This window comes from Tursiops truncatus, chromosome 15, assembly GCF_011762595.2.
Source record: "Tursiops truncatus isolate mTurTru1 chromosome 15, mTurTru1.mat.Y, whole genome shotgun sequence".
NCBI lineage: Eukaryota > Metazoa > Chordata > Mammalia > Artiodactyla > Delphinidae > Tursiops > Tursiops truncatus.
Window position 1 is genome coordinate 81,059,291 of NC_047048.1, and position 27,657 is coordinate 81,086,947.

The following is a 27,657-nucleotide window of genomic DNA, read 5'->3' on the forward strand; positions in this document are numbered from 1 at the left end:
CTGGGTGCTCAACACCTGCCTGGCTCACACCGGCCCCGCTGGGTGGGGAAATCATCCTTAGCTCCACATGGGGGAAGGGGGGCGCCGCTGAAGCTCAGCGGGGTCAGCCCCCTACCCAGGGTCCCACGTGGGAAACGGTAGAGCAGGTGAGCTCTGAGCCCCTCGGCCACCTGTGAGCCAGGTGTGGGACAGGCCTGGGATGGAGATGGAGAGAGACACTTCCCCCTTGGGGACCCGCGGCCAGTGGCCAGTTCCCCATGAGGTGGTCCGGTGGGAGGCGCCGCTGGGGACTCACACAGATCCTGAGGGCAGGACCAAGACCCACTCACATCAGCTGGAGGGTACAGTGAGGGGCTCTGCCGGGAGGGGACCCGAGCAGCAGGTGGAATGTGCCCCATGAGGGCCGGGCAGGGAGCTGGACCTCCCTCCGCACTCTGCTGTGTCTGGGAGCATACACAGCCTCTGCTGCCCCAGGCTCACTTCGGCCCAACACAGCTGTCTCCAATGGAGACCCGCGGCTGAGTGCCAATCCCAGGGCCACCCGCGGCACCAAGACGGCACCTCTGTGGGGACAGTGACAGGAACCTCCTGCCTGGAAGAGGGACGCCCAAGCTGAGCCACGTGAAGAAGGAGGAAGGGCGTCCCGTGAGAGGGAATGGCCTCGTCCAGTGGCTCTGAGGCCAGGGTGAGGCCGACACGCGTGGGGAACCAGATGCAGCAGCTGGGGGTGGCGGGCTGAGCTGGGGGAGGGGCGGGGAGCAGGGAGAAGAGGTGGAGTGGGTGGAGGGTCTGGCCGGCCCAAGGGCCAAGTTCAAGGAGGCAATGGGGAGCCATGGAGGGTTGCAGCGGGAGAGCAGCAGAACCGGAGAGGCATTTCCCAAGTCTCCCGGATGCTGCGTGGAGAATGGGCGGAGGGGTGAGAAGGGAGGGCAGTGGGGAGGCTCCTGCAGTGTCCCTAGAAGAGTCCTGGTCCTGCAGTGTCCCTAGAAAGACGGTCCCAGCCAGAGTGGCTTTGGAAGTGGGGATTCTGGTGGGTTTGAGGGCTCTAACGAGTGAGTGTTGTCGGGACCATCCGCGGGGAGACTTCTCAAGGGAGACGATCTGCGGGGTCCTGGGGGGGATGTGATGCGCAGGGTGGGGGACGCCCAGAGCCCCCTGGCCAGGCCCTTGCCTGCTCCTGGGGTGCTGGGAGGGCCGAGACCCAGGGTGCCGGGTCCTGTTCCTCGAGGACTTCTGTCTCACCCAGGAGGAGGTGGAACAACCTCAGAGCTGCTGGAAAGGCCGGGAAGGCGTGGCTCAGCCCTACCCTTCTCCATCCCTCACAGGGTGAAGGCAGGCTGGAGCGGGGACACAGTTGGGCAGAGGAGTGGAGGCACACTCGGGGTGCAGGTGGGGGGCTGGGATGGCGGTTTGGGGCCGAGGGCAGAGAGGAGGGGCTTGGTCTGGGCCTTGAATGCCAGCAAAGGAGAGGCTGGGTTAGGAGTGCAAGGGGTGGCCCCCGCCTCAGGTGGAAAATCTCTGGACCGTTTTCACCACGTCCAGCCCCTGGCAGTTCCCTTAGATGTCCCCTGTCCAAAGCCAGAATCAGCCAGAAACATCAATGCTTAAGCCAGGGACTCTGACGGAGACATCGGCCACGACGTCAGCGCTGGGCGGGAGCCCTGGGTCTCCGTAACCACCCCAGCCTGGAGCGAGGTCCCAGCCTGGAGCGAGGTCCCAGCTGCCATGGGATTCAGCCCCACACGCCTGACTGTGCGTGTGGGTGCTCGGCGGCTGGAGCCCGAAGGGAAGTGGGCGCAGAGACTGTGGGGTTCCCAGGGCACCCGATCTTCCTGGAGCCTGACTGGGGCCCCCAAGGAATCCGAGGTGCAGCCCCGCCGTGATGGCTTCATCGGGGGGTCACAGATTCCCCACACAGGGGCGAGGGCACAGGGCCGTCTGGGAACGTGGACCGGGATGCGGGAGGGGGCAGGACCATGTGGGACCGCGCACAGTGTCAGGGCCGTGGTCTTCAGGAGCTCACTGTCCAGCGGAGGGAACAGCTGCTGAGTCCCTCTCTTCCATCCCAGGCGGAGGTCGGATGGATGAGGGACCCTGTTACAGGCGAGGGAAGAGCCTCGGAGGGTCACCAGCACCCTCGCCTCTCTGCCTTAGTGTCATACGGGGCCGCGAGGAAGAGCCCGCTCTCTGCTTCTGGACTGACTTTCCCTTCTTCAATAAACAAACAGCTCTCACTTCTCTGTGTCAGGCCTGTCCGGGCGCATCAGGTGTCTGGGATCCCTGGACCCACACAGCAGCCTGCGAGGTTGGTGCAGGGGGGAAACCGGCCACAGAGAGGCTGTGCGCTTGCCCACAGCTGCCCAGCCTGGGAGAGGGTTTGAACTGCCGGGGCAGCTCTGGGGCAAAGCCCCTGCCCTTGGCTCAAGCTGGAGAAGGAGGCCTCAGTTTATCCTGCTGCCCTGGGTCCTGGCAGAGGGCAGGGGGCAGGAGCTGCTTATTCTGGGTTCTGGGCCCCTGAAGACGTGAGTCACCGAGTCCAGCCAACCACAGCTCGCGTCAGCTCCCAGGGAGGAGGCTGCTGAATGCTGATTCCCGGGGCCACACTCACCCTACACCTCTTGGTTGGGAGCTCCGGAACCAGCACTTCTATGGAGTCCACACTGGGATCTGAGGATGGTCGATACAGGCCGGGCCCCGGGTGGGGCTGCCCCTGGAGAAAACAGCAAATGCCTTGGGCGGAACCCCTAGAAACCCATAAAGTGTGGGGTGGAGTTTATAGGACAGAGAAATAAATATTGACTTAGGGAACAACCCAGGAAGGCTTCCTGGTGGAGTTGGAGGTTGGGTGGGACCTTAACAGTTGAGTTTAGTGGGCAGAGTTGAAGGAGGGCATCCAGGCGGCTGGAAAGGGGGACCCTACACTGGAGTAATCAGGTCTGGGGAGCCCATGAGGGAGGCGGTGTAGGGAGTGAAGCCTAGTGGTGAGGCCATATCTTGAAAGGCCCTGAAGGGTAGGCTAATCGTCCAGGTTTCCAGCCGTACTGGACATCAGTCACCTGCGGGAGTTCATTCATTCATTTATGAAATACATACACATTGTGTCCCTACTCGAAAGCCAGGCATAGTTCTTGAAACTGAGGGGACAGCGGACAAGCTGACAGACAAGATCTCTGCCCTGGTGGGGTGAAAGTGTTGTCCAGGGAGAGAGACTGAAATGAAAGGAACAGGGAAGTAAAACGATGGCCGATTGCTCTGGGTGCTTAAATGGAAATTGCTCAGTGGGTGTGACAGAGAGGGCCTGGGTGACAGGGAGGGGGCCTCTCTGGAGAGGGGACCCTCTAAGACCTGGAAGATGAGCCAGCCGGAAGAGACAGAGAAAGGAAGCCAGAGGGAGTGTGTGTGCAAAGTCCCTGAGGCAGGAGGATTGCAGTAAATTCGAGACTGGTGAGATTGGGGCTAGGGAGGGAGACAGGAGGACATCTGGAGATGAAGCCAAGGGGCGGGCAGGGCCAGGTCTGTCCTCCACCCCAGGTTGGGAGGGATTCTGAGCAGTGAGCTCACCACAGACGGTTTTCAGCAGAGAAGAGTCTGATGAGATTTACATGAAATGCAGATTCCGGGGCCCCACCCAGACCTGCTGGCCTGAATTCTCATCGGTGGGGGGCTGGGAGGCCACCTGTGCAGACACATGGACTTTGCTGGACCATAAGATGTCATGTGGTAGGAGGGGATGGTGAGCGGGAGACAGAGACACAGAGACAGAGAGAGGAAATCAGACAGAAGGATGCAGAGAGACGGGCGGAGAGAGACAAGAGCTCTTAGGGCTCTAGGCGCACCTAGGAGATGATACCTACAAGAATGAGGGGGTCGGAGAGGGCTGGGAAGGGGCCAGAGAAGATGGGGCCCCCTGAGGAACTGAACACAAAGGCACCCAAAGGTCACCTTGAGGACACACAGCTCTGGGCAGACGGGATACACGGGCAGGGTTGTCACCCTTGCTCTGCAGAAGAACTGCCCAGCTTGGGGGTGGCGGGTCCACAGAGATGAGGTGGAGATCTTAGAGTCTGAGCTCTGGACCTCAGGAATCAGTCCTCACCCTAGGCGTCCCGGCTTAGCTGAGGCAGAGAAGTGGATCCCATGACCCCCTGTCTCACTGCTCAGTTAATTCCAAACTTGGGCTCCTTTTGCAGTAAAAAGATCGGGGGTGCCACCTGGTGGCCAGAGCCGTGGCCATGGCCCGCGTCAGGGCCCACAGTGTCCGGGGGCCCAGGAGTCTATGACAGATGCTTATAGTTACGCAATTAATGCACGTGCCCTGCAGGTAAAGTCGAAAACCCAGACAAAGTCAAAAGAAACTGACCACCTGGGATTTCAGCCAGAGAGAGCCTTTCTTCACATGTACACCGACTTCCTTCAATCCCTTTTCCATGCATCCAGACATTTTTTAACCCAAAAAGTGCATCACACCCCACACAGAGCTCTGGGGCCTGCTGGGATTGTCCCTATGCGCCACCAGATGCCGGATCTCTTTCCGTGTCGCTGAAGATTCTTTCACAACATAACTTGAGCAGCTGCACACGCCCTCTGGGTGTGGCCAGGGCGGGACTCAGGCTGGCTGAGCGCTGTAGGTTGGATTTACTGGAGCAAAGTGAGCTTTCCAGAGTTTTTTGGTTTTGTTGTTGCTTCCCTTGAGGAAGATTGAAACTTCAAAGCCCTCGGCTCTGTGATGAGAAGGGGGTTTTGACAAATCCACATTCGGATACAAACCTCATGGCTCTGGGGACCAGGCCCACCCAGCCTCCCAGCGGCGCTCTGAGTTACCCCACGACCCACCCCAGGCTCCTCGCAGAGTCGGAGGGTCCTGACGCACAATGGGACCGGTCTGGGCCAGTCAGACCTGGATTTGATCTCGCTTTCCTGGGTCTCAGTTTCCTCATCTGTGCAATGGGGCAACGGGCAAAATCTGTTTGTCCATTTCGTAGAGCTGCTGTGAGTGTTAAACAGCCTCCGTCTGTGTGGAGGGACAGTGCCTAGGCCTGTGTTCAAATGTAGATTCATGGGCTGTGGGTCGGGCAAACCCTGGGACGGCCCAGCCTGTCCTTTTCCTCTGCAGAGGGCTCGGATACCTCCTACCCCTGAGTGACAGATGTCATTAAGTCACAGCAGGTTACACTCACTGTTCGCTGTCACTGTGGCCGTGGCCTTGTGGGGAACCGTGAGCACAGGGATGACAGCAGCCACTTCCACGGCTGTCCACGGCACGCTCGCTGCGTGCTAGGCACTGCCACGGATTCTCTGTTAACCCCCCGCTTTGCAGATGGGGAACCGAGGCTCAGGGAGACTGCACAACGGTTCCAGGGCCAAGCCTCTGCTAAGAGTCTGAGCCCTGACGGGGCCCAGGCCTGGCTGCCCCTCGCTGGGCAGGAGGAGGTGATGCTGCCCAGTGGCCCCGAGGTGTGATATGTGTGTGTGTGTGTGTGTGTGTGTGTGTGTGTGTGTGTGTGGTGTGTGTGTGGTGTGTGTGAGTGATGTGTGTGTGTGATGTATGTATGTGTGTGTGATGTGTGTGTGAGTGATGTGTGTGTCATGTGTGTGAGTGATGTGTGTGTCGTGTGTGTGTGAGTGATGTGTGTGTGTCATGTGTATGTGTGTGTGTGTGATGGTGGGAGGGGGCTGCCCTGTCGGGAGGTCCCCCCTCTGTCCCGGACACTGAGCTGTGTGTGTGCTGGTGGGTCAGGCGGCTGAGGTCACAGCCCAGAGGGAGAAGCCGCTGCCTGCTGGGCCTGAGCAGGGCTCACTAGGGGCGGTTCAGCTTCTGACCATCCTATCCAAACTGATGTCAGATTAAAATTAGGGAGTCAGGGAGGGAAGATGGGGTCTGGGGGGGGCAACATGGCAGGGGGGCGGCCTTTGAGATGTGGGCAGCTCGGGAGGCCGTGTGGCGAAGGGCACACTTACCAACAGCACTGACACAGGGACTCCTGGTTCCTATGAGCCAGACACTGATTTCATCCTGCAAACCATCTTGAGAGGGAGGGGCTGTGATTATCCCATTTTACACGTGTGGAAACTGAGGCACAGGCAGACTAGGTATCTGCCCAAGGTCACACAGCAGGAAATGGTGGGACTGAACTTCTAACTGGGGTGGCCCTGAGCTTGCTCTCTTCAGTCCTACACTGTCGCAGAGACCCGGGGGCATCCACCTGCGTGGTGGGCCTGCGTGAGGACAGGGGGCCTGACTGCGCTCAGATGGGGTCCTGTTCCACTCACCAACGGGGCCCCCACCCCCATATGCCCTCCCAGACCAAGGCGTTGCCCAAACATGATGTGGGCCTTCCACGCAGGAAGGTTTTCTTTTACATCCAAGGGGGTTATCTTATCCCACTTTGTCCCCTGGATTCAACCCTGGCTGTATGACCTTAGGCAAGTAGCTTAACCTCTCTGTGCCTCAGTATTTTCACCATGTGAAATGGGTTGAGAATCCCTTTCTTCACAGGCTGGATGGAAGGATGAAGTGACTGAGTACAGGTGGGAGTTCCACAAACGTCAGGGCTCAGGGCTGCAGGCAAGGTCCCTGGGACTCCTGCAGGAGCTGGTCTGGGGTCTTCTGGGGGTGGGTCCCAGCTTACAGAGGGGTTCCTCTTGAGGGAAGAAAATCAGCTTTTGTGGGGACTGGGTTTCTGACTTTGGGGTGCTGGCATCTGTGGGAAGGGAGGGCAGTGCAGGGACTTGACCTGGGGTCTGTGCATAGGCTTAGGGTGCAACGCAGAGCCCCAGAACCCTAGGGGAAATGCCGTAGGTCTGGCCACTTTGGTGGGAGGGAATGGTCCCATCCTGCCTGGCCCCAGACTGGGACCCTGGAAGTTCACAAGCCCTGCCTGGTGAGGGGCCATATCCAGCCAGCAGGTGGCGCTCGGACCAAAGCCATGACAGGCTGAGCCCCGAATCCTCCACTGCTGGCTCTCAGGCTGAGGTCGTCTGGGACCTGGGACCTGGGACCTGGCTGGGACCTGGCTTGGGGCTCCTCTCCCCACAGACACTCTCCTGCCACAGAGACCAGCCAGAAAGTGGTGCTGGGTGGGGGGTTTCTGGGGTCCCAGCTACGGCTGTGGTCCATTGGTGCCCTGGGTGTGTCCACCCGGAGCCAGGCAGGGACATCTCAGCCCCCAAGGGGCTCTTTGGGATCATGGAGGAGCTTTAAAAAATACTGCTTCCCAGGCCCCGCTCCCAGAGACTGTCGTCAATCGATCTGGGCTGGACCGGGACTCAGCATTTGTTAGACGCCCTGAGGGCTGAGAATCACTGTGTGAAATACCCTTCCATCCTCCCGAGGAACTCCATGGAGAGGGTGCTGTCCTTATCTCTGCCCATCTCACAGAGGAGGAAACTGAGGCTCAGGGGTGATGGGACTTACCTGAGGTTATGCTCAGGTTACACCTAGGGCTGCAATGCTAAGCCCCACTCATTCTTTTATCTCCAGGATATTAATAATAATAACATCACCGATGCAGGGTTTCTCAACCTGGCACTGCTGACATTGGGGTCCTGACAATTCTTTGCTGTGGGGCGGTGCTGCCTAGCGGAGGGGGAGGTGGAATACAGTCCCACCCCCACCCCACAATGATGGCCAAGCCCTGATCCCCAGAAGCTATGAGTATGTCACCTTACGTAGTGAACCAGGCTTTGTGGTTGTGATTACGGATTTGAGGGGAGATTATCCTAGATTGGCGGGGTAGGCGGAGAGTAATCACAAGGGTTCTTAGAAGAGGGAGGAAAGAGGAGGGGGTGGAGGGGAGATTGGAAGATGTGATCCTGCTCAATCTGGGGACAGAGGAAGGGGCCACGAGCTGGGAAATCAGGTGCCTCTGGAAGCTGGAAAAGGCAAGGGAGCAATTCTCTGCTGAACCTCCGGAGGAACCAGCTCTGCCCACACCTTGATTTTAGCCTGCTGAGCTCGTGTGGGACTTCCGACCTCCAGGACTGGAAGATGCTAAGTTTATGTTGTTTTAAACCACTCATGTGCTGCAATTTGTTACAGGAGCAACAGGAGACTACTTCCCCTGCCCCGTGACAACCAAGTCTCCAGACATGCCACTTGTCCCCAGGATGGGAGGATGCGGGTAGAATGGGCCCCAATGGGGAACCACTGAACTACTTATTCTTTACTGAGTTCTTCCCACGTGCGGTCCAGCCTTCGGAGGCCCCCATACCGTCCAGCACTCTCGCACACCTGAGCTGTGTGCCCTTAGTCGCCTCCCCGGCCCATTCTGCAGATGAAATGGCTGAGGCTCAGATCCTTTAAATGGGCAGTGAGGGATGGGGGTCACACAGATAGGACAGTGAAACGGATTCCCCTTTAGAATCTCGCAGCCTCCTTCCCAGACTCTGCGTCCCTGCACCCTCATGCCTCCCACCAGTGGGCGGAGCTGGGTCTGTCTCCCCGCGGAGATGCCAGGCCTTTCGGGGGCTCTGCAGCCCAGGTAAGGGGCAGCCCGGCCCTCACGCCCACTGTCGGACACCCCTGATCTCTGGGTTTTGTGGCCTTTTCCCAGCTGGGCCGCTTCTCCAGCAGCTGGTGGAGATTCAGCTGAAGGAGGCAAAGGCCATAGGGTCTCAGGTTGGGGTGGGAAAGAGAATGTGCAAGTGGGTCAAAAAACGTGGGCCAGGCAGTGAGAGCCAGGATGCCTTCACCTCCCCCACCATGGAGGTGAGCACATTTGACTCCACATTAGCCAATCAGAGCACTCCATTCTCCCTGATTGGTTCAAGGATCAGCATGTGATCCATGCTCAACCAATCAGAATCCTCCCTGGGACATTCTACCTGTTGTGTTTGGCTTGAAGAATTCTCTTTCTGCTGGGGTTGCTAAGCTGACAAGATGTAAGTCTTGGGTGGCTGGCAGCCATCTGGAAAGAGTCTCTCAGAGAGATGGAGAGAAAAGGCCTGAAAATACTGCTTGAGCCCCTGGATCCAGCCATTCCTGAAGCTAGTTATCTCTTGATTTCCCAGTTGCATGAGTAAATAGATTCCCCTTTTAGGTTTCTGTCATTTGCAGCCCAAATGCTCCTGGATTTCTCCCTAGACTATTTTTCTTGCTCTAAGCCTCTAATCTTGGCTGTCTGCTAAAGCCCCACAGGTGAGGAGTCCTGTCTAAGCTTACTCTGAGAGGAGCAGAGAAGCTGGGATAAGAAAACAGAATTGCAGGGTGTGGAGAAAAGGGAGCCCTCTTGCACTGTTGGTGGGAATGTAAATTGGTGCAGCCACTGTGGAGAACAGTATGGAGGTTCCTTAAGACACTAAAAATAGAGCTACCATATGATCCAGCAAACCCACTCCTGGGTATATACCTGGAGAAAACCATAATTCAAAAAGATACATGCACCCCAATGTTCATTGCAGCACTATTTACAATAGCCAGGACTTGGAAACAGCTTAAATGTCCATCAACAAAGGAATGGATAAAGAAGATGTGGGACATATATACAATGGAATATTACTCAGCCATTTAAAAAAAACCTGAAATAATGCCATTTACAGCAACATGGATGGATCTAGAGATTGTCATAGAGTGAAGTAAGTCAGACAGAGAAAGACAAATATCATATGATATTGCTTATATGTGGAATCTAAAAAGGTATACATGAACTTATCTACAAAACAGAAATAGAGTTACAGGTGTAGAAAACAAACTTGTGGTTTCCACGGGGTAAGAGGGGGGAATGGATAAATTGGGAGATTGGAATTGACATATACACACTACTATATATAAGATACATAACTAATAAGGACCTACTGTACAGCACAGGGAACTCTACTCAATATTCTTTAATGGCCTATATGGGAAAAGAATCTAAAAAAGAGTGGAGATATATATGTATATATATAAACGGATTCATTTTGCTGTATACCTGAAACTAACACAACATTGTAAATCAACTATACGCCAATAAAAATTTTTTTACAAAGAAAAAGAAAATAGAATTGCATTTGTGACCAGGTCATGGTGCTTTTGGAAAATCACTTCCAACTCTTGTAGCAAATTCCTCCTCCCCCATCCCCACCCCGACCCCATCCAACTCCAGGGATGGCAAGTTCTGTGTGCACAGGTATCATTGCAGAAAGGGGGGACGGTGGATGAGCTAGTGAGAGCAAAGTATTGGGGGGTGGATGGACTTAATCATTCTTTGCTTTTAATGGTAGCTAGTTCATTTCCTTCCTGAAGAGACCAGCTTTGACCTTCACCTCCGGCCCCTATTAACAGCCAGCAATGCTTTGTCAGCGAGTTTATGACAAATTAATTATACAGAGAGGGGAAATCTCGCAGGAAAATTGAGTGTTCTGGCTTGGGCTGCAGGTGGGAGCTGAGGCTGAGTTCTGAGATGCATTTTGATGGCCCACTTATACGGGCCTGGTTAGCCACAGACCTCAGGCAAACTTTGAGGCAAGCAGTTAGTTTTCAGCTCACCCCAGAGGGCAGACAATGCCCGAAGCAACGAGTCAAACCTGATTTCCAGCCCCTTACACCGTGTGGCACGTCTGCGAACTGGATATCCCAGGCAGGAGGGATCTGGGGGCCCCAGGCCACGGTGGTGGCCGAGATGCCTTTGCCCCCTGTAGGCTGGGCCATTCCGGCCCATTGGACAAAAGCCTTCCTTCCCTGTAATGAACCCAACTTCCTTGTTGCATGGACTTGCCCAGTTCCTCCTGGAATATTTGGGCAGGTGGAGCCGTGCTTGTCCAGAGCTCATCATCAAGTCCAAACTCCTCTCCAGCCAAACTCCCACTTGCATTTTCTTTGCATTGGGCTTTCTAGCAACACCCAAACTGCTGTGCTGCTATAAGTCCTCTTGTTCTGACCATCATGCCTTTGGCCAGGCCGAGCCCCTGCCTAGAACACCATTCCCCGTCCAACCTCCTCCCTCTGCCAGATGTTGAAGAATGAGCCCTAGAGCTTTCTCCTTCCCCGGGGAGCCTCCTGGGCGCTCCGGACAGTGTCTGCATTGGTGCTCTGCACTCCTTTAATTCCCCATGATGGTTCCTGCTCAGGGCTCACTGCCCACGTCCCAGGCTGCCTCTCCCGCTGGCTGTGAACCGCTCCCCAAGGGCAGGGCTTGGCCTTCCTCTCTCTGTAGCCCGACGGCATGGTACTCAGGAGGTGGTCAGTGGAGGGGCCGGTCCAGCGTGCACCGGAGGTTCAAGAGTGAAAAGACAGGGCCTCTGTACCTAGTGAATTCACTGGCCAGCGCTTGGGGAGATACAGCCGACTTCTGAGGTTCTTACCTGTCTGGTGGTATCCCTTTTCTGGCAACTTTAGAGAATGACCCATCCCTAGCCCTCAAGGCCGAGGTAGGAAGGTTCTAGAAAGGTCAGGTAGTTAAGTGGTCAGGTGGCCAAGATAGGCCTTGAGGAAGTCAGGTCCTGAGTGAAGGGCAGAGAATGGGTGGTCCTGATGGACGGCAGGCCCGGGAAGGTGACCCCCTGGCAGGCTGCTCCTGCCACCAGCAGCCCTGCCCTTGCCCCACGCCGGGCCCAGCCCAAATGCAGAGGCAGGCTGGCCACGTGTCAGGAGGCGAGAAGGTCAAAAACGACAATGACGGCAGCAGAGAGCTCACTGGCTCCCAGGCCCTTCCTGCAGGAGTCCGCCTACAGGCTGCTTGCACTGAGTTCCACCCTCCGGGGACACTGGCTCTGCGATTCTGTCACTCAGCAGGTGTCTTCCGCACTTCTGGGACCCCTGCGTTTTGAGCGTCATAGCCGCTAGCTCTTCTGAGATGAGCGTCTCAGCGTTGACGGGGGCAGCCTGACTGCTGCCGGGAGGGACCTCGCTTCTGGATCCTGCAGCTCCGGAGGGAGGGTCTAGGGAAGAGATGGGGCCCCAGGAACACGTGAGCCGCCTCCCCTCGAATTACCGAATAACCAAGTCGATTTGCTTCACCGGGACTGAGGCTGCTGCCCCGGACACAGGCTTCCCCTGTGGGTGACCTTGTGTCCCCATCTCCGAGGCCCCATCCTTTCTCCCCTCTACCGTTGCTCCCGCTTCCTCAGCCCCCTTTGCTTTCCCCCGATTGTCTTCAGCCAGACTTTTAAATCGTGCCCCACATCAAGTTGCCCCTGGTTGAACCCTCCAGGCCTCGCCAGGTCACTTCAGATAAGATCCGGACCTTTCTTCTGGGCTTCCCGGCACAGAGAGACCTGGCCTTGCCCACCGGATCTACTCCCTTCCGCTCCCTGGGCTCGTGTGTGTGTGATTCTGGACGTCACCCTTCTTCCCACCACGGGGCCTTTGCACTTGCTGTTCCCTCCACTGGCAATGCTGTTCCCACATCTGTGCTTGGCCAGCTTCTCCTTCCCCACACGCCTGGGCTTAGATGTCACCTCCTCCTGGAGCCTCTCTGGCGGCCTGGCTAAGGCAGCTCCTCTCCGTCACGGCGCTGCCCAGCCACCGCCCCAGGTTTTATAGTTTTTTATAGTGTTGGTCTTCAAAGCCTCAAAAGGTTTGGTTTGTGACTGTCTCTAGTCCCTGTACTGGACTCTGGCCCCTGTGAGTGGGTAGCGTTTGTCTGTTTGTGCCCTTAGCTGTATCTCCGGGGGAGGGAGCGTTTGAGGGCAGGAGTGGGGCCTGAGCAGGTGCATGAATGAATGAACGACTTCTTCCTAATAACTGAAACGGGGAAGAAGCGTAAAGTGGCTACCGCATTATTTGGGGGGAAGAATCGGTGAAGTGGGTGACTAAGAACTGAGGAGGGATCATGTTCCAGAAGTTTCCAGGGAGGCCCAGCTTCACGGGCATGTGGCCCGGGCAGTCACACAGGCCCGTTCAGAGGGGCCTGTGCTCAGTTTACTGCTCTGCTGTCTTTGTCTTGAAATTCTTGCTAGGTTTTGAACAAGGAGCCTTGCTTTTACTGGTTGCTCTGGGCACCGCAAGTCACGTCACTGGTCCGGTCCAGGTGTCCCAGCAGTGAGGGGAGCGTATCCAGTCCTCACTCCAACTCGGGAGCCACAGGCTAGTCTAACCACCCTCATTTTACAGACGGGGAAACAGGCTCCAAGCTGGGCGGTGGGTTAGGTGGACCCCACACGTTCTACCCTAGAGCCCCCGCTCCTGCTACGACCCTCTCCTGTCTCCCAGACTCCAGAAATGGGAGGCTCGTGACTGTTGAATAAATGAATGAATGAGAGAGGGAAAGAGGACACACGGGGTGTCCCAGGCTCACCTGTGCTCCCTCCTGGCTTGCCAGCCCTTGCGACTCCTCTGGGATCAGCCGCCCCTGGGTTGACAGTCATCTTGTTGTTGTTGCCTACGGTGGTCTCCTCCAGGAAGCACGAGCGGATGTGGACTCTCTGGGCCACGCCCCCTTCGGAGTGAGGTCCTGGTTCGGGGATTTGAATTTTGATGGAAGCTTCCGGGCCTGTACCCAGGACAGAGACTGCAGGTCAGCCAAAGAGAGAGATGCCGGGGGGGGGGGGGGGGGGGCGGGAGGGGAGGTGGACGGTGAGAGCAGCTGGACGGTGGGCCTGACCCCCAGCCTGGTTCTCAGGTCCTCCACGGCTGTCCTCCTGGAACCTCCCCTCAGTGGCCCATGCCGTGCTCTGTCACTGGTGGACGCGTGGCCTCACACGGCGTATCTGCGCATGCCTTTCACCTGCTGGGGCTGCCGGCTCCCTCGGCCCCCGGCTCTGCCAGCTTGGGTGCCCCTCCTCCTGCAGCCCAGCCCAGCTGAACTGGTCCTCTGGGCCTCGCCTGGGACTCAACCCCTCCCCCTGCTGCCTCCTGCTTCCCGTCTCTCTGCTGCCTGCTTCCTGGCAGCTCTGGAACACCCTCTCCATCTTTGGTTAGAATCTCCCTGTGGCCCCCCAGTCCGGCCCCCAGCCGCAGCTGTTTCGCTCCTGCCTCTCCCGGCCAAACGTCAGGAAAGAGCTGCCCGTGCTCTGTCTCCCCTCCTTCCACTCTCCGTGCCCCTTCTGTCCCCTCAGGTCACCACTGACCCCTTGTTGCTGGACCCTACAGCCCTCCCTTGATCTCACCGGCCTCGCCTCCTCTGGAAACCCGTCCCCTGGCGTCCCTGGTTCTCCTTCTCTCTCTCAGGCCTCTCTGCTGTGCTCCCACACCCCAGCCTGTCTCTCGATGACCAGTGCCAGGGAGGACGCGGCCTGGGAGCTCTGGTCACTGGTGACAGCGCCTAGGTGGCTCCTTAAATGCATGTCCAGTTCCAGTCCAGCCATCTCCTCTGTTCCCGCTTCAGCTGGCCCAGGAAATGACCCCTGCCCATTGTACAGATGAGGAAACTGAGGTTTCCTGAGGGGGGTAGTAGGGAATGGGAACCCAGGTGCTAACTCTAAAAGAGCCCCCCGCTCTACAGCCTCCTGGTGGGAGGGAAAGAATTTCCCATCATGCCTCTCTCCCCACAAGGACCGGCTCAAGTTCCATCTAGCCAGGAGCCGAATGCAGTGGGCTGGGGGTGGGGTGGCAGCCTGTTCTCCAGTTACCTGGGGGGCTGCCACAGGCGCTGTGGGCAGGGCCCTTGGCTGGGTTGCTGTGAAGACTCATCTCGTTGCCGTGTCCCATCTGTACATGTCTGAGCACAGACTTCTCCATCCGGATGTCCTGGGGCCCCCAGGATCCAGCCAGGGGGCCCTGAGTTGAGGGATCAGTGGGTGCCATTGGAGGGAGGTAGAGGGGAGCCGAGGAGCCTGGCAGGGGACACAGAAACGTGACCCCTGACCCCCCTCTGACCTCCCCCTACCCCCTACCCGCCCCCCCCCCCCCCACACACACTAAGTCCTGGCCGGACAGAGGAGACAGGCTTCGGGATTCTTTCTGGACCCCATCAGACTGGGAGTGATTACTTCAGGGTCTGGACTGGAGAGCAGGTGGGCCGGCAGAACAGGTAGCGTGGGGCTCCGGGGTTTTTACCACTGGTGCCTGGGGCGTCACTGGGGCACTGAAAACCCAGACAATGGGCACATCCACTGCTTCCTAGCTGTTCTCAGTCCTCTGGGCCCGTCAGGAGAAAGTCTCCTTTGGGGTTAACTTGCTGTTGGCATGGGGCCCTCAGAGCTTCTGACATTGTTCTATTTTGTCAGCATTTATTTTTGATGGTAACCTTGGTAGTTTTCAAGGTAATGCTGTGAAAGTTTACTTTAAAATTAACTTGAGTAGAATAAAAAGTAAACCATTTAACAACATGGCGTAAAGAATCAGCCATGGGCGTGGCCAAAATGAGGGAGGTGGAGCTCAGAGGACCAAAGCTGGGGAAAGGTTGATCTAGATTCTAGAATCAAGTTCCTCATTTCACAGTTGGGGAAACTGAGGCCTGCAGCAGGGAAGGGCTCTCTCGAGGTCCCAGGGAGCGTTCCAACTTTGGGGCCCGCGCTCTCACTCACGTCCCATGGCTGGACTGATGGGTGGCCCTGGCCCCTCTGCCCACAGTGCCCGCCGTGCAGCAGGCACTCATTTGCTTACTGTATCTCACCAAAGCTCGGATACACCCATACGATGCATCCCAGTTTCTGAGATGTGAACACATGGGAAAAAAGAGTGTCTCAGGACACACAGAATGCTCAACGACCCCTTGTGACATCCTAGAGAGGAAGAGCGAACTGAGTTGTTTCTTGTGGGAAAATATTGGGTCCCGATGAAAATGAGGCAAAAGATGTTGGCAGGAAGGGGAAGCAGGAGAGGTTTGATCCAGGCACAAGCAGGGACATCCTTATTCCTGAGAAAGCCAGGAAGGACCTTGGAGATCTGAAAGCTGCCCTTCCTCCCTGGAAGGTTGAATGCCCCCCACTCCCTGCCCCCACCCAGATGGAGCAGATGCCCTGACAGGTCCCTTCTCCTGGACATTTCAGAGGACTCACCTTTTTCCCCAGAGGCCATTTGTCCCACTATGACATTCCTGTGTCCAATCTGGATGGCTTTGGAGTTCTCAATGGAAATGTGGCTGTTTGGTCCATTCTGACTGATCATGTTGACTGGATTTTGCTGGTAAATGACTGGGGTGGACTGATTTGTAGAACCTTCTGCAAAGTAACATTCCACTCAATCCCTTTGTATCTCTCTAGGAGTCAGAAGTTCCAAATACTAGTTGGCAGTATCAGAATCTCCTGGGGAGCTGGTTAAAACACAGATTCCCAGGCCCACCCTGGGGCTCTGAGTCAGCAGGTCCAAGGTGTGCCCCAGGAAGTGGAGTGTTTACCAAACACTGCAGGTATCACAGACGAGCCTTGCTTGGACTTTGTCCCGCAGGCCACCCTACCCCTGTGTCCTCTGCCACCCTGGGAGGATGGCAGGTGCCTTGATGCTTGCCCACCCTCTGTACCTCTCACTGCGAGGAAACCACAGCCCTAACCATTGCTTCCAGGGTCCTCTCTTCCTTCAGGGAAGGATGCAAGGTGGCCGTCCACAGGCTGTTTCTGGCCATGGGATAAACTTTGCTTGACTCACAAGGCATTTTTAAGAATTTGGATTTGTCACCAGTGTTTAACATCCAGCCTAGGAGGCTGAGACCCTCCTTGGGTACCATAAGCAGGGATGTCAGCCCCACGTGGGCTCCACACACGGGGCCACATTCCCACCTTCGGGAGCCCTCGGCTCCTGTGCCTTTGTGAGCCCCTACAGCCATAAAAAATATTTAAAATTACATTTTATGACTGCGTTGGGATATAGACAAATATAATATCGGCTAGAGTCATTATTAGCTATTCATTGTTACTATAATACTCATTTTTTCTTCTGATTTTAAGAGAAACTAGAGCATTTTTGTGACCCCCTAAAAGCACCGTGGGCTCTAGGCCTGGTACCTGCTGCATGTAATGGATAAGTCGGTTCTGGGACTCTACCCTGTGGGTATCTGAGCTCAGCCTAGCCTATTCCTTCAGCAGCCTTAAAACTCCAAGTTGGGCAAAGTGCTTACAGAAGACTGTTAGCAAACTCAGGCTGAGACCTGCGCCCAGGACTGATACAGTCAGGGGCGGGCCACACCTCTAGGAAGCCCTCCCTGGTTACTCCTGCCAGCATGTCCCTCCCTCCTGGAACCCTCCTCCAGGGACGGGTCAGCAAGAGCACAGCAAGCTTCTGACGAGGTGGGGCAGGCAAAGAGCTTAGCAGGAGCCCAGCAAGGACCAGGTGTTGGGTGTTATACCCTCTGCCCCGTCCAGGTGTGGGCAGCAGGTAAAGGGCCTACCTGGTCGATAAATAGCCCAAGTGTTTGATTTCTGGTCTAAGTCCAGGAGGTGCTTGTTCCTCATCGCGTACAAGTCTGGGTTGACTTCCTTTGCTGTCTTCATTCCCAGGGCCTGGGCAATGATCAGGGCTCTATGGGGCCCATGGGCTTCCAGAAACCGGAAGATCTCTTCCTCTGGGAGGCAGAACAGCAAGTAGTTAAGGAGGACCCCGGAGGCCGAATCCACTCCCCTGCTTACCCGCTGTGTGACCTGGGACAGACACAGCCTCTGTGCCCATTTTCCTCATCTGTAAAATGGGCATAATTATAATGGACCACAGAGGTTGTTCTGGGGGTTGGGGATGTTCGTCAAGGGCTCTGAACAGTGCCTGGCACGTCCTAGGTGCACAGTAATTGCCAAGTACCCATCAAATGGTTTCTCAGCCGTTTAGCTTCTTTCACCGAAAGACAGAGTCTTGCCTCTGAACACTTTGTGGGGACCTGTTAGTGGGTGGGCCGTGGCCCCTGAACACTTGTAACTTCTCGAGTGGCCAAGGAGAGTTTGGGGTCAGAGGAAACAAGAGCTGAAAGGAAACAAGATGCTTACGCCGCTGACTGAACTCAGGACCAGGCTTCCGGGGAATTGCAGCTGCATCTTTCTGGGGCCTCTCTGCTGGGAGGAAAGACAGTCAGGGGTCAGCCGAGCGGGAGAGGGGATGGGGACCCTACCAGACAGAGGTGGGCTGCTCTGCAGAAGCCCCTAGCGCATGGACGCTCCAAACTCGGAAGGAAATTAGCTTCAAAGCCCGCCCCACTCCCTTCCAGCTGTGTGGCTTGGGGTTGGGGGGAAGACCATCTACTCCCTCTGCGGTTGTGTGCAGGCTAGAGGACCCCCGGGCACCGCACCAGAACCAGAAAAGTGGATCTCGTGCAATGCTACGGCTCTTCTATTATTATCATATCGTTACTGCCATCATCATCATTATTAATGTTTTGCTGAGCACCTACTACATACTGGCACTAGGCTCAGCCGTTTGCATCAAATCCTCTCACAACCCTACAAAGCAGCCCTACTGTTACCTCCACTGGCCAGAAAAAGAAATCAAGATGCAGTGAGGGTACATCATGTGTCCCTGAGGGCAGAGCCTGTATTTGAACCCAGGCCCAAATCTGGGCTAGGCCGTTGCCAGGACTGCTCGTGCTGGGTCCAACACCCGCCCCCTCCAACTGCCCCGTCCCGGGGTGGCAGGTTACCCAGCTCTGCAGGAACCACTTCTTCGGTCCCACCATTGGCCAAGCTCCACGTCGCGGGGCCTACGAGCAGGACTGCCTTGGACTCCTTCTGCATCTTGTAGAGGACCTGGTTGAGTTTCTTCCTGGGCACTTGGCATTTCATTACCAGCTGGGCAGTCTTCACAGGGGAGCCAGAGTCCCTCAGCACCTCCAAAATCCTCTGCTCAATGTCTGGGGGAGGGAGACAGGGGCAGAGACAGAACTGAGTCCCCACAACTACCCAGCCTGGGCTGGTGGCCCTCCAGGAGAGGGATCCAGGGCAGAGGCAGGCACAGAGGTCTGAGCAGACATCCACCAGCATCTCTGTACAGGGAGGGGCACGTGGGCTGCTCAGAAATGACCTTGGCTGGACAGCCTGGTGGCCAGAGGCGGTGCCAGGCCTTCCGAGCGTCCCCCACCTGAGTGAGCGCTGGAGGGCAGGTGGGAACGCTCAGCTCACAGATGTCCTCAGAGAGAGGGGAGTGGGGGCGGCAGGATGCTGGAGGGTGGGGCAGAGCACAGGAAGCGGGGAGCGGGGAGTGAGGCCCAGCCCGGTGTCCTCCATCCCCCATCCTTCTCCTCCCGGTGGAATCTGCCCGTCCTCTTGGGCTCACAATCCACTCGGGCGATGTCACTATTCATCCCCACCAGGAACCCAACGGCCGCTCAGAAATGGATCTTTCGCCCTGATGCCCAATCCCAGAGTCCTAGCAACACTGTCCCTGGCTGCCTCAAATCCTCTCTTCTCCTTTCGCTGCCTCTACCTTCTACTCCTTGTCACCACCATCTCCCGGATGACAGCAACGCCACCAACTCGTGGTTCTGCCAGCCTCGTCTTCACCCGCCCTCAGCTTCCCTTCAAGGGCCAACCTGTCTGCATTCCCTTCAGACGCACTCACCCCTGGGCCTTTGCACATGCTCTTCCCTCTGTTAGGAGCAATGTTCCCTCCCTCCACCTGTCCAACGGATACTCCTCCTCAGGTCTTGCTCAGACTCCATCGTTGGGAGGCTGTCCTGGATGCCCTGAGTGGGTGGGGTGCTGGGTGTGTGTGGGTCCCCTGCAGAGTGTCCCCAAGGATCCCCTGCTGGGATTGCCAGGTTCAGTGTAGTGGCTCAGTGTCTAGCATGGGGCCGGGCACACAGTAGGGTCTCAGGAAATAGCATTTGAATGAAGGAGTGACTGAGTGAAAAAGTGAGCGTACACTGCTGGGTAGGTGTTTGCCCAGATGACCTGGGCGAGGGATGAGTAGCTCTCCGGGGCCTCTGTTTCCCGCCCCCCCTGAGTTAATGGTCCTAAGCAGGGTGCCTCGAGGCTCAACGAGGAACTTTCCAAATGGCCCCAAATGGCCCCTACTCCTCCCAGACAGGCTCCCGTAAACCCAAGCCAGCTGCCCTGTGGGGAGTGAGAGAACTGGTCAGACACGGGGCCTGCAGCGCCAGGGGCTGGGGAGAGGAAATGTCTGCCCCGAGAACCCTGAGGAAAATGCAAAGCAGGGCCCTTCTTGGGAAGACCTAGGTCCCCTTCCAGGGCAGCAACCCAATCCTTTACCTTCTGGGTTTTTCCTGGATTCCTAGTGGGCGGCACTAGCGGGGGAAGGGACAACCCATTTGCCAACTCTGCGCTGGGCACCGTGGCCTTGCCCTTATGGTCGGAATGTTTGCGTCCTTCTGGGCGCAGGTGATGTGCAATTAGAACACGTGGGGTCACCCACCCCTTCACCCACCAAACTACCCCTCAACTGGGATACCCGTCCAACCCACTGTGGCTTTGCCTAGTTTTAAAAAGAGTTTTGGTTCTTAAAAAACCTGCCCCTGGGGGAGCCTCTTCCTCCCCCTCCAGTGCCCTGACCTCAAAGGGGAAATGGGGTCCATGGCGGGGCTGGTGTCACCTGCTGAGTCTTCAGGCTGGTGAAACGGATGAGGTGTAAGTGACACGTCAGTTAAAAGGAAAATCTGCCGGGGGGCAAGTTAAATTCAGTTACCGGGTTGGGGAAGTGCAACAGGAGCTTGGGAACCAGCCTGGGGTCCTGGGTCACACCCAGTCGGCACCCCTCCCCAGCACACCCTATTTTCCTGGTTTTGAGCCCCAGCTCTGCCACCTACTAGCTATGTGACCTCTCTGGGCCTCAGTTTCTCTATCTGTGAAATGGTGATAATAGCAGCTACTTCAGAGATTGTGGTGAGGATTAAATAGCTAACAATCACAAAACAAAGACAAACAGGGCTTCCCTGGTGGCGCAGTGGTTGAGAGTCCACCTGCCGATGCAGGGGACGCGGGTTCGTGCCCCGGTCCGGGAAGATCCCACATGCCGCGGAGCGGCTGGGCCCGTGAGCCATGGCTGCCGAGCCTGCGCATCCGGAGCTTGTGCTCCGCAGCGGGAGAGGCCACAACAGTGAGAGGCCCGCGTACCGCAAAAAAAAAAAAAAAAAAAGGCAAACAAAAAGCGTCCCAGCCCACAGCCCTCACGCTTTCAGTGGGGACCCTAGAAAAAGCACTGCTCAGTAACAGTTAACTTGCATCATGTGCTTCCAGGAATAGAGTGCTATCCGAGGAATGAATGCAGCAGGAGGAAAACCACATGCACTTGCCCCTCTTAGCAGACAACTTCTGTCCTTCCTCAAAATGAGTGTGAAGACGGGTGTTAAGGCCCCAGGCTCTGCCGTGGTCCCCTGAGTCATTTCACCTGCAAGCCTCAGTGATCTCACTCGTAAGATGGAAACCTCATCGGGCCTGCGGGTTATTGCAAAATGCACACAGAGCATGTTGCAAGAGGCCTGGGCAGAGCAAGGCTCTGAACCTGATGCCGTGCCCTCTGTCCCTCTTTCTTACTACCGTTGTGCTTTCAGATACTGTCCTCTCGTGACTCTAATCTGGACCAAGAAAAGGAACCAGAGAAAAGGTGCAAGTCCCACCCGGGCACTCCCACTGTTCCTTAGAAGTAAGAACGTACCTGCGTCTCCTGGGCTGGCAGGGGCCTCGGCCATGCTGGCAGCTGCGAGCCCAGGCGACTTGAGGGCAGCGGCAGGCTCCCCGACCCCGTGGCCTGGAGAAGGTGGGCCCGGTCGAGGCTGGGTGTGCTTTTGTGGTCCTGGCGGTGCTTTGCCAGCTGTGGAGCTATTCCAGCTTCACCCAGCCAGCTGTCAGCTGTTCACACCCCCCGGAAACAGATGCCTAGTCAGCCCAAGCTGATCAGATTTCGGAGAAAAAGAAAATGAAACTTCTGTGTGTGGCTTTTGAAGGAAACAAAATCGAAAATGAAATTGATAAGTGAGACACAGTTAGGCCTCCAGCTAGATGCTAGCAGGGAACAGCTGAGCTGGGCAAGACCAGCGCTTCCTCTGGGGCCAGGGGACTTCCCACCGCTGCCCACCCTGAGCCCCACACTCAGGCCAAGACACCTGGGTGGGTGGATGGGTGGGTGCCTGCGTTTGTGCATATCAGAACAACAACCCTCTTTAATGAGTACTTACTATGTGCTTTCCAATCTCGTGTGCCCCTGAATCATCTACAGGGTAGGGGCTAGTACTGGCCTCTTTTCTTAGGAAACTGAAGCTTGGGTCAGTGAGGCCACTAGTCCAAGGCCACAGAGATGCTTGGGTTCTAACTCAGCCCCACCATTTACTGTCTGTGGCGCCTTGAGCAAGTTATTTAACCTATTTATGCCTCAGTTTTCTCATCTATGAAATGGGCTAATACAAGTAGCAACCTCAGGAGGTGGTAGTGAGGACTAAAAGGGTTAATTCATGCCTTCTACAGCCATGAACACAGCTGGACACCCACTTACCTGTTTCTGGAAGAAGGATGCATCGCTTTTGTAAATTCTCAAAGGGGCCATTGACACCCCCCCTGCCCCAAGCAGTTCAGAGCCGCTGTTCTGGTCCAGGTAACAGAACGGTAAACTGAGGCCTACAGAGGTGAACGGCTTTGTGTGAGGCAGCCCAGAGTGTCAAGAACTCAACCCTGGAAGCCCCTGGGCCTGGGATCCCAGCTGCAGAAGCTGGGGAGGGGGCCAGGCCCAGGCTCCCAGGGGTCCCCATCCCTAGCATTTCTGCAAAGGGAGGAGCTCAGGAGCAAGTATAGCCATGGAAAGGGCCCCGGAGACTTGACTCAAAGCTGTCCTTGCAGAGCAAGCAGGAAAAATCCTGATGCCCAGTCCACACGCAGACCACTTAAACCCCAATCTCGGGAGGCAGGGCCGAGAGTCCCAGGTGATTTCATTCCAACCAAAGGGGGAGTGTTGGACAACTCAATAAAAACAGGAAGCCACGATGATGCTTTTGTTCCTTTTTTCATGTAAAACCAAAGAAACGTGTATCTCTATGTAAACTGACAGTCTTAATGTTAAATGCGAAGTAATTGGAGGTGTTGAGGGAGATTGTGGGGCGCCCTCCGGGCTCTTGCTGAGCCCCTGCGGGAGGCTGGGAGGCGCCGTGCCTGGACCAGCCACTAGATGGCGCCCGCTCACCAGCCTGCGTCCCGGCTTCCCTCGTCCGGTCCCTCTGATTTAGGGGGGCCTCTCACCCCGTCCCCCACCCTAGAAAAACCCAAACTCCATCTGGCTGTACCCCAGCTTCTCCCCATTCCCCATGCCTCTCCTACACAGGCTCCTTGGCTCCTTCCCTGCGTGCTGCTGACCCCTTAGTATGGACACCCCGACCTAGGCCTTGACTAGGGTGCCTGGCGGGCTTGCAGGTCCGGCTGAGGAACTCAAGCTTGATTTGAGGGTCAACTTTGCTTCTGGCCCGTGTCTGTCTGGACATGTTTGGATGGCCCTTTCCGGTGCCCCTGTGTCTCCATCACCCCCTCCCTACCTGTGTGTCACTACCTCCCTGAGCCTTGGTTTCTTTAATTATAAAACAAAGATAATAGATAAGAAAAAGCATGTTTACCTGACCTTTAGTTGGTGTTCACAAAATTTGCATCATTTAGAAAATGTGATGTGGTGGAGCTCCATAACTCCATAATATAACTTCTAGACATTAGGGGGGGAAAAAAAAGCAAGAGAGAAAGAGAAAGAAAAAACAATTTAATGTGGGTGGGCTCCATCTTCCATAGCATTTTGTGGCAATTTGGAATTCATGGAAGCCATGTACCTGCTGTGAGCATCTCACCACACTGAGTGGGGCTCTCGCTTTTAAAGTTTTAATTAGCTTGCATTTCCTCTTCTCAATTTAAGAGACTTTCCAGGTAATTTTGACCATGAGGTTTGTCTTCAACTGCAATATCAGTGGCTTAAACGATACAGAAACTTGTGTCTCTCTCCTACAACAGTCTGGTAGGCAGTCCAGGTGTGGTGTGGCACACCATAGTGTTGAGACCCAGGCCCCTTCTATCTTGTTGCTCTGCCATATGTGGCCTTATGTTCTAAGACGGCTGCTCAAGCTCCAGCCATCACAACTGCATTACTTACAGCAGGAAGGAGGCAAGGGAAGAAGAGTAGGTACCGCTCCTTTAAGAATACTCACAAGTTGCACAGACATTCCCCTGACATCCGTCAGTCCCATGGCCCAGCAAGGGAGACTAGGAAAGATCGTTATTCTGGGCCACCAGGCACCTAGCTAAAATTAAGGGATCGACTAACTTCCAAATAGGTGACAACAGATATCAGAGGATACTTAGCTGTCCCTGCCATTGCAAGGCTCTGTTTTCCCCCCAAGAAAGGAACGAGGAAACCTCCTCTATGCCTTGAAGTATATCTGTTCTCCAGAGCTTATGTATTGAGCAGGTCCGAGGCTGAGTTCAAAGGTAGTTCCCACACTCTCAGAGACTCCCGTCCAGCATGCAAGACAAAAGGGGAGAGGAAGGGAGACAGGGACTCTGGTGACCCCCGACTCTGCCTGGGAAGGACCTCAAAGCCCACAGGAGTTCCAAGATGGCGCTACTGCCTGCTGGGGCCCAGATCCCTTTTTGTCTTGGAAAGCACACTCCTTTTTCATGGCTTGTGTTTTTCTGGAAACTATTAGAACTCTCCGCCCAAACCAGATGATAATTACATGTTACTGATCTCTAGTCTTTAAATTTCTCTCTCTCTCTCTTTTAAAAGAGAGATATTTTTACTGCACATTGTGTTGGCAAAACCCAGTCTCCTTTCTACCCGGCAGCCTGGATGTTACGATCAGGGTTCTTCTGTGAATTCACCTCGGGGGGAGGGAGTGGAAAGGTCTGAAGGCACCAAGCGGGGACAATAATGTGTCTTTGGCCAGGGGCAAAGGGCAGAGAGCCAGAGGTGGCCAGAGACAGGGACTGCACGAGATCACAAGAGCTACCAGCGGAGGGCGAGGGGCCAAGACCCAACCAGGGGCTGCAACGGGCAGCGGGTTCTCAGTGCAGCCCCCCCAAGGCATCTGCCTGGGCTCCATTCACTGACCTTCAAGGCAGAGCTCAGTGAGCCTCCTTGGGTCATCACGTCGGAGAGACCTGGGGTTCTGATCCCCGGGCCCCGATCTCGTACCTCTGCGCCTGGAGCCGGTCACTACCCTTTCTGAGCCTCCATTTCTCCTTTTGTAAAAGGGGATCACAGCAGCCCCACCCTGGGCTTGTGGCAAAGCTAATCCGAGATCTTGCTCCGGAAGGTCCCAGCAGAGCACCGCGCACGTAGCATGTGCTCAATAAACAGGAGCTATTGTATCTTCATGGTATGACCCACCTGTCCCTCTCTGAGTGACAAGCAGTCCCATTTACTCATCTGGTCTTGCACCAACTCATTCCTTGTGCCTCCTTTATCCCAGGCGAAGTGCTGGAGCCAGTGGGGGGCGGGGTGGGGTGAGGGCGCTGCAGGGAGAAAGCCCCGACCCCCTCCTAGTTCCTGGCTCTACTTCCCACGTCGGCTGCAGAAAAGGCCACACTACCCAATCGAGGGATTGACGGGTGACTCAGGCCAAGTCCTGGGTCCCCTCCCCCAACTCCCAGCAGTGCTGGCTGGTAAAGGGGAGCTGGGCAGGGGTCACAGGAGTCAGGGAGCTGGCCAGGGGCCAGGGCATTGAAGGCCGTGATTGAAACTTGTGATCTTCCCTCGGGGCAACGGAAGAGTTCCTGGAAGATTTTCACCCAAGGTGGGCTGGGGATTGGGAGAGACCGCCAGGGGTGCCAGAGAGCGTTGGCAGGAGGTTGACGGGGGAGAGGGGCTGCGGCCACAAGGAGGCTGTGTGGAGTCCAGGGGAGGGACCTGTGGCCAGCATCAGGCTGCTTTCACACCCTTCCTTCCCCCACTAACTCTTTTTAGAAGTCCTTCCCCACATCCCCCAAAATAGATTGAAATGAATTCACAACTAACTTTTATTTTTATAATCAAAAGATTTTTTGATAATGCTGCTTCCAAAATTCTTTGCCTACAAGAAATTCATTTAATTACAATTGGCCACAATTCCTCCACCGAGGGTCCAGTATTCTTGGGAATTCTTGCACAATGAAGAGAGCTCACCTATAAATTTGTTTCAAATATAATGAAAAATATAACGAAGAATTTTTGACGACCAAATGGAACAGCTAATGAACTTGACATAATGTTACGTCTTCTAGATGTTTAATTAAACATGTATTGATTCTGATTTTGCCAGGTTTTTCCCCCATATTTTGGAGTTCATTTTCAAAAGCTCTCGAAGCATCTGTAGGCCTGAGGTGCTAAGACTTCTACACCTAGAAGATAAAACGGGGAAAGGCAGAGAGACAGATCGCGAGGGCCAGGATTCCTGGTCTTTTGGGGATCGTGGCCCAAGGTGAGTTGTGGCCAGGGTATTGTCAAGTATGGGGTAGAAGATGGGGCACCAGCAGAATACTTTTATGAGTTAATTCGTAACTTCTTTTAGTTTTAAATGGGTAACGTACTCTAAAATTTGACCCGAAAATGTTTCTTAAAAGACTTATCAACTGGATAGCAACTGATTTATTTAGAGCTTACTATTTCCAGTGCTTTACATTCTTTTATTCAATTCTTCCAGCAATCCGACAAGTAATATTAAATCTGCATTTTAATATTAAATCTGATAAGAAAACTGAGGTACAGAAAGATTACTAAGTAACCTGGGCAAGATCACGTGGCCAGTGGGTGAAATTGATGGAGTTGAGACCCAGGCTATCGAGCTCTAGAAGCCAAGCTCTTCGCAATTATTTCTATTGTTATGAACAGGTACGTGTCATCCTGCCACAGGATAAGGAGCAACGCTTTCTATGCTGGACAGCTTAGTGCTGCCTGCTGTGACTTATCAGATCTAGCAGGAAAAAGGTTGGTATTTTATTCTTTTTTCTAAAGTTTCTTTGACTGAGTGTGCCTGTCTCAGTCAGCTTAGCTGCCATAACAAAATACCATAGGCCAAGCGGCTTAAACAACAAATATGTATCTCTCAGTTCTGGAGGCTGGAAGTCCAAGGTCATTGGAAGATTTGGTGTCTGGTGAGATCTACCTCCTGGTTCTTAGATAACCGTCTTCTCTCTGTGTCCTCAGCTGGTGGGGGTGAGGGGGAGTGAGCTGTCTCCTGACTCTTATAAGGGCACTAATCCCATCATGGGGGATCCACCCTCATGACCTCATTTAATCCTAATCACCTCCCAAAGGCCCCACCTCCTAACACTGTCTCATGGTGGGGTAGGGTTTCAACACTGAATTTGCTGGCAGGGGGACCCAAATATTCAGTTCCTAACAGTGTCCCTATGAGCACAGCCCTGTCCTAAGTCCTCGGAGACACAGAAACCTAAGTTAGTAGAAAAGAGTCCAATGTTTAAAATTTTTGTTCTCATTAACAATTTTTATATTGATTGATTGAAATGATATTTTGGCTATATTGGGTTAAAAACAAGACTTGGTGACTGTATGTCCACACCTGAGCGGACACACAGGACCCCCTCCATACCTTCCTCACAGGGAGCTCTTCTCTCTAAGGTGCTCTGATCTCTCGCTGTACCCACCACCACTTTAGAATTTGTAGTCTGAGGCTGGGTGCCCCAGAAGCACACTCTGAGGCACAGAGTTGAGTGCAAGGAGTTATTTAGGAGGTGATGCTAGGAAACCCTGGGAAGGTGGTGGGGACCTGGGACAGGGGAAGGATGGGCTAATCGAGGGCTTCGCCGTCAAGCAAGCCCCCTGGGGGCACCTGGGGTTCAGTGCCACAGGGAGCGCTAGGAATGCTGGGAGCATGGGGAACATCTTCTCAGGGCTCCCCACCGAGGTTGAGGGAGCTGGGGTGCTTACCCTCCACTCCCATCCCTGAAGGAGGCTGCTCCCAACTG

At 55.3% G+C, this 27,657-nt stretch overlaps 1 protein-coding gene across 2 annotated transcripts; it reads right to left on the reverse strand.

Moving 5' to 3' along the window:
• Nucleotides 1-9,354: 9,354 nt before the first annotated feature.
• On the reverse strand, nucleotides 9,355-21,574 carry ZBP1 (Z-DNA binding protein 1). 2 transcript variants are annotated; one of them, XM_073793131.1, is made up of 8 exons: nucleotides 21,386-21,574; nucleotides 18,417-18,626; nucleotides 17,770-17,835; nucleotides 17,184-17,357; nucleotides 15,859-16,020; nucleotides 14,488-14,691; nucleotides 13,215-13,409; nucleotides 9,355-11,856 (listed from the first exon to the last, which is right to left on the reverse strand). In XM_073793131.1, the coding sequence occupies exons 1-8, from the start codon at nucleotides 21,417-21,419 to the stop codon at nucleotides 11,609-11,611; spliced, it is 1,293 nt and encodes a 430-aa protein (XP_073649232.1). In that variant the 5' UTR covers nucleotides 21,420-21,574; the 3' UTR covers nucleotides 9,355-11,608. The 2 variants fall into 2 exon arrangements, with proteins under 2 accessions (XP_073649232.1, XP_033696377.1); XM_033840486.2 differs by having other exon boundaries at nucleotides 17,770-17,832; nucleotides 21,386-21,573.
• Between the last annotated feature and the right edge of the window lie 6,083 nt (nucleotides 21,575-27,657).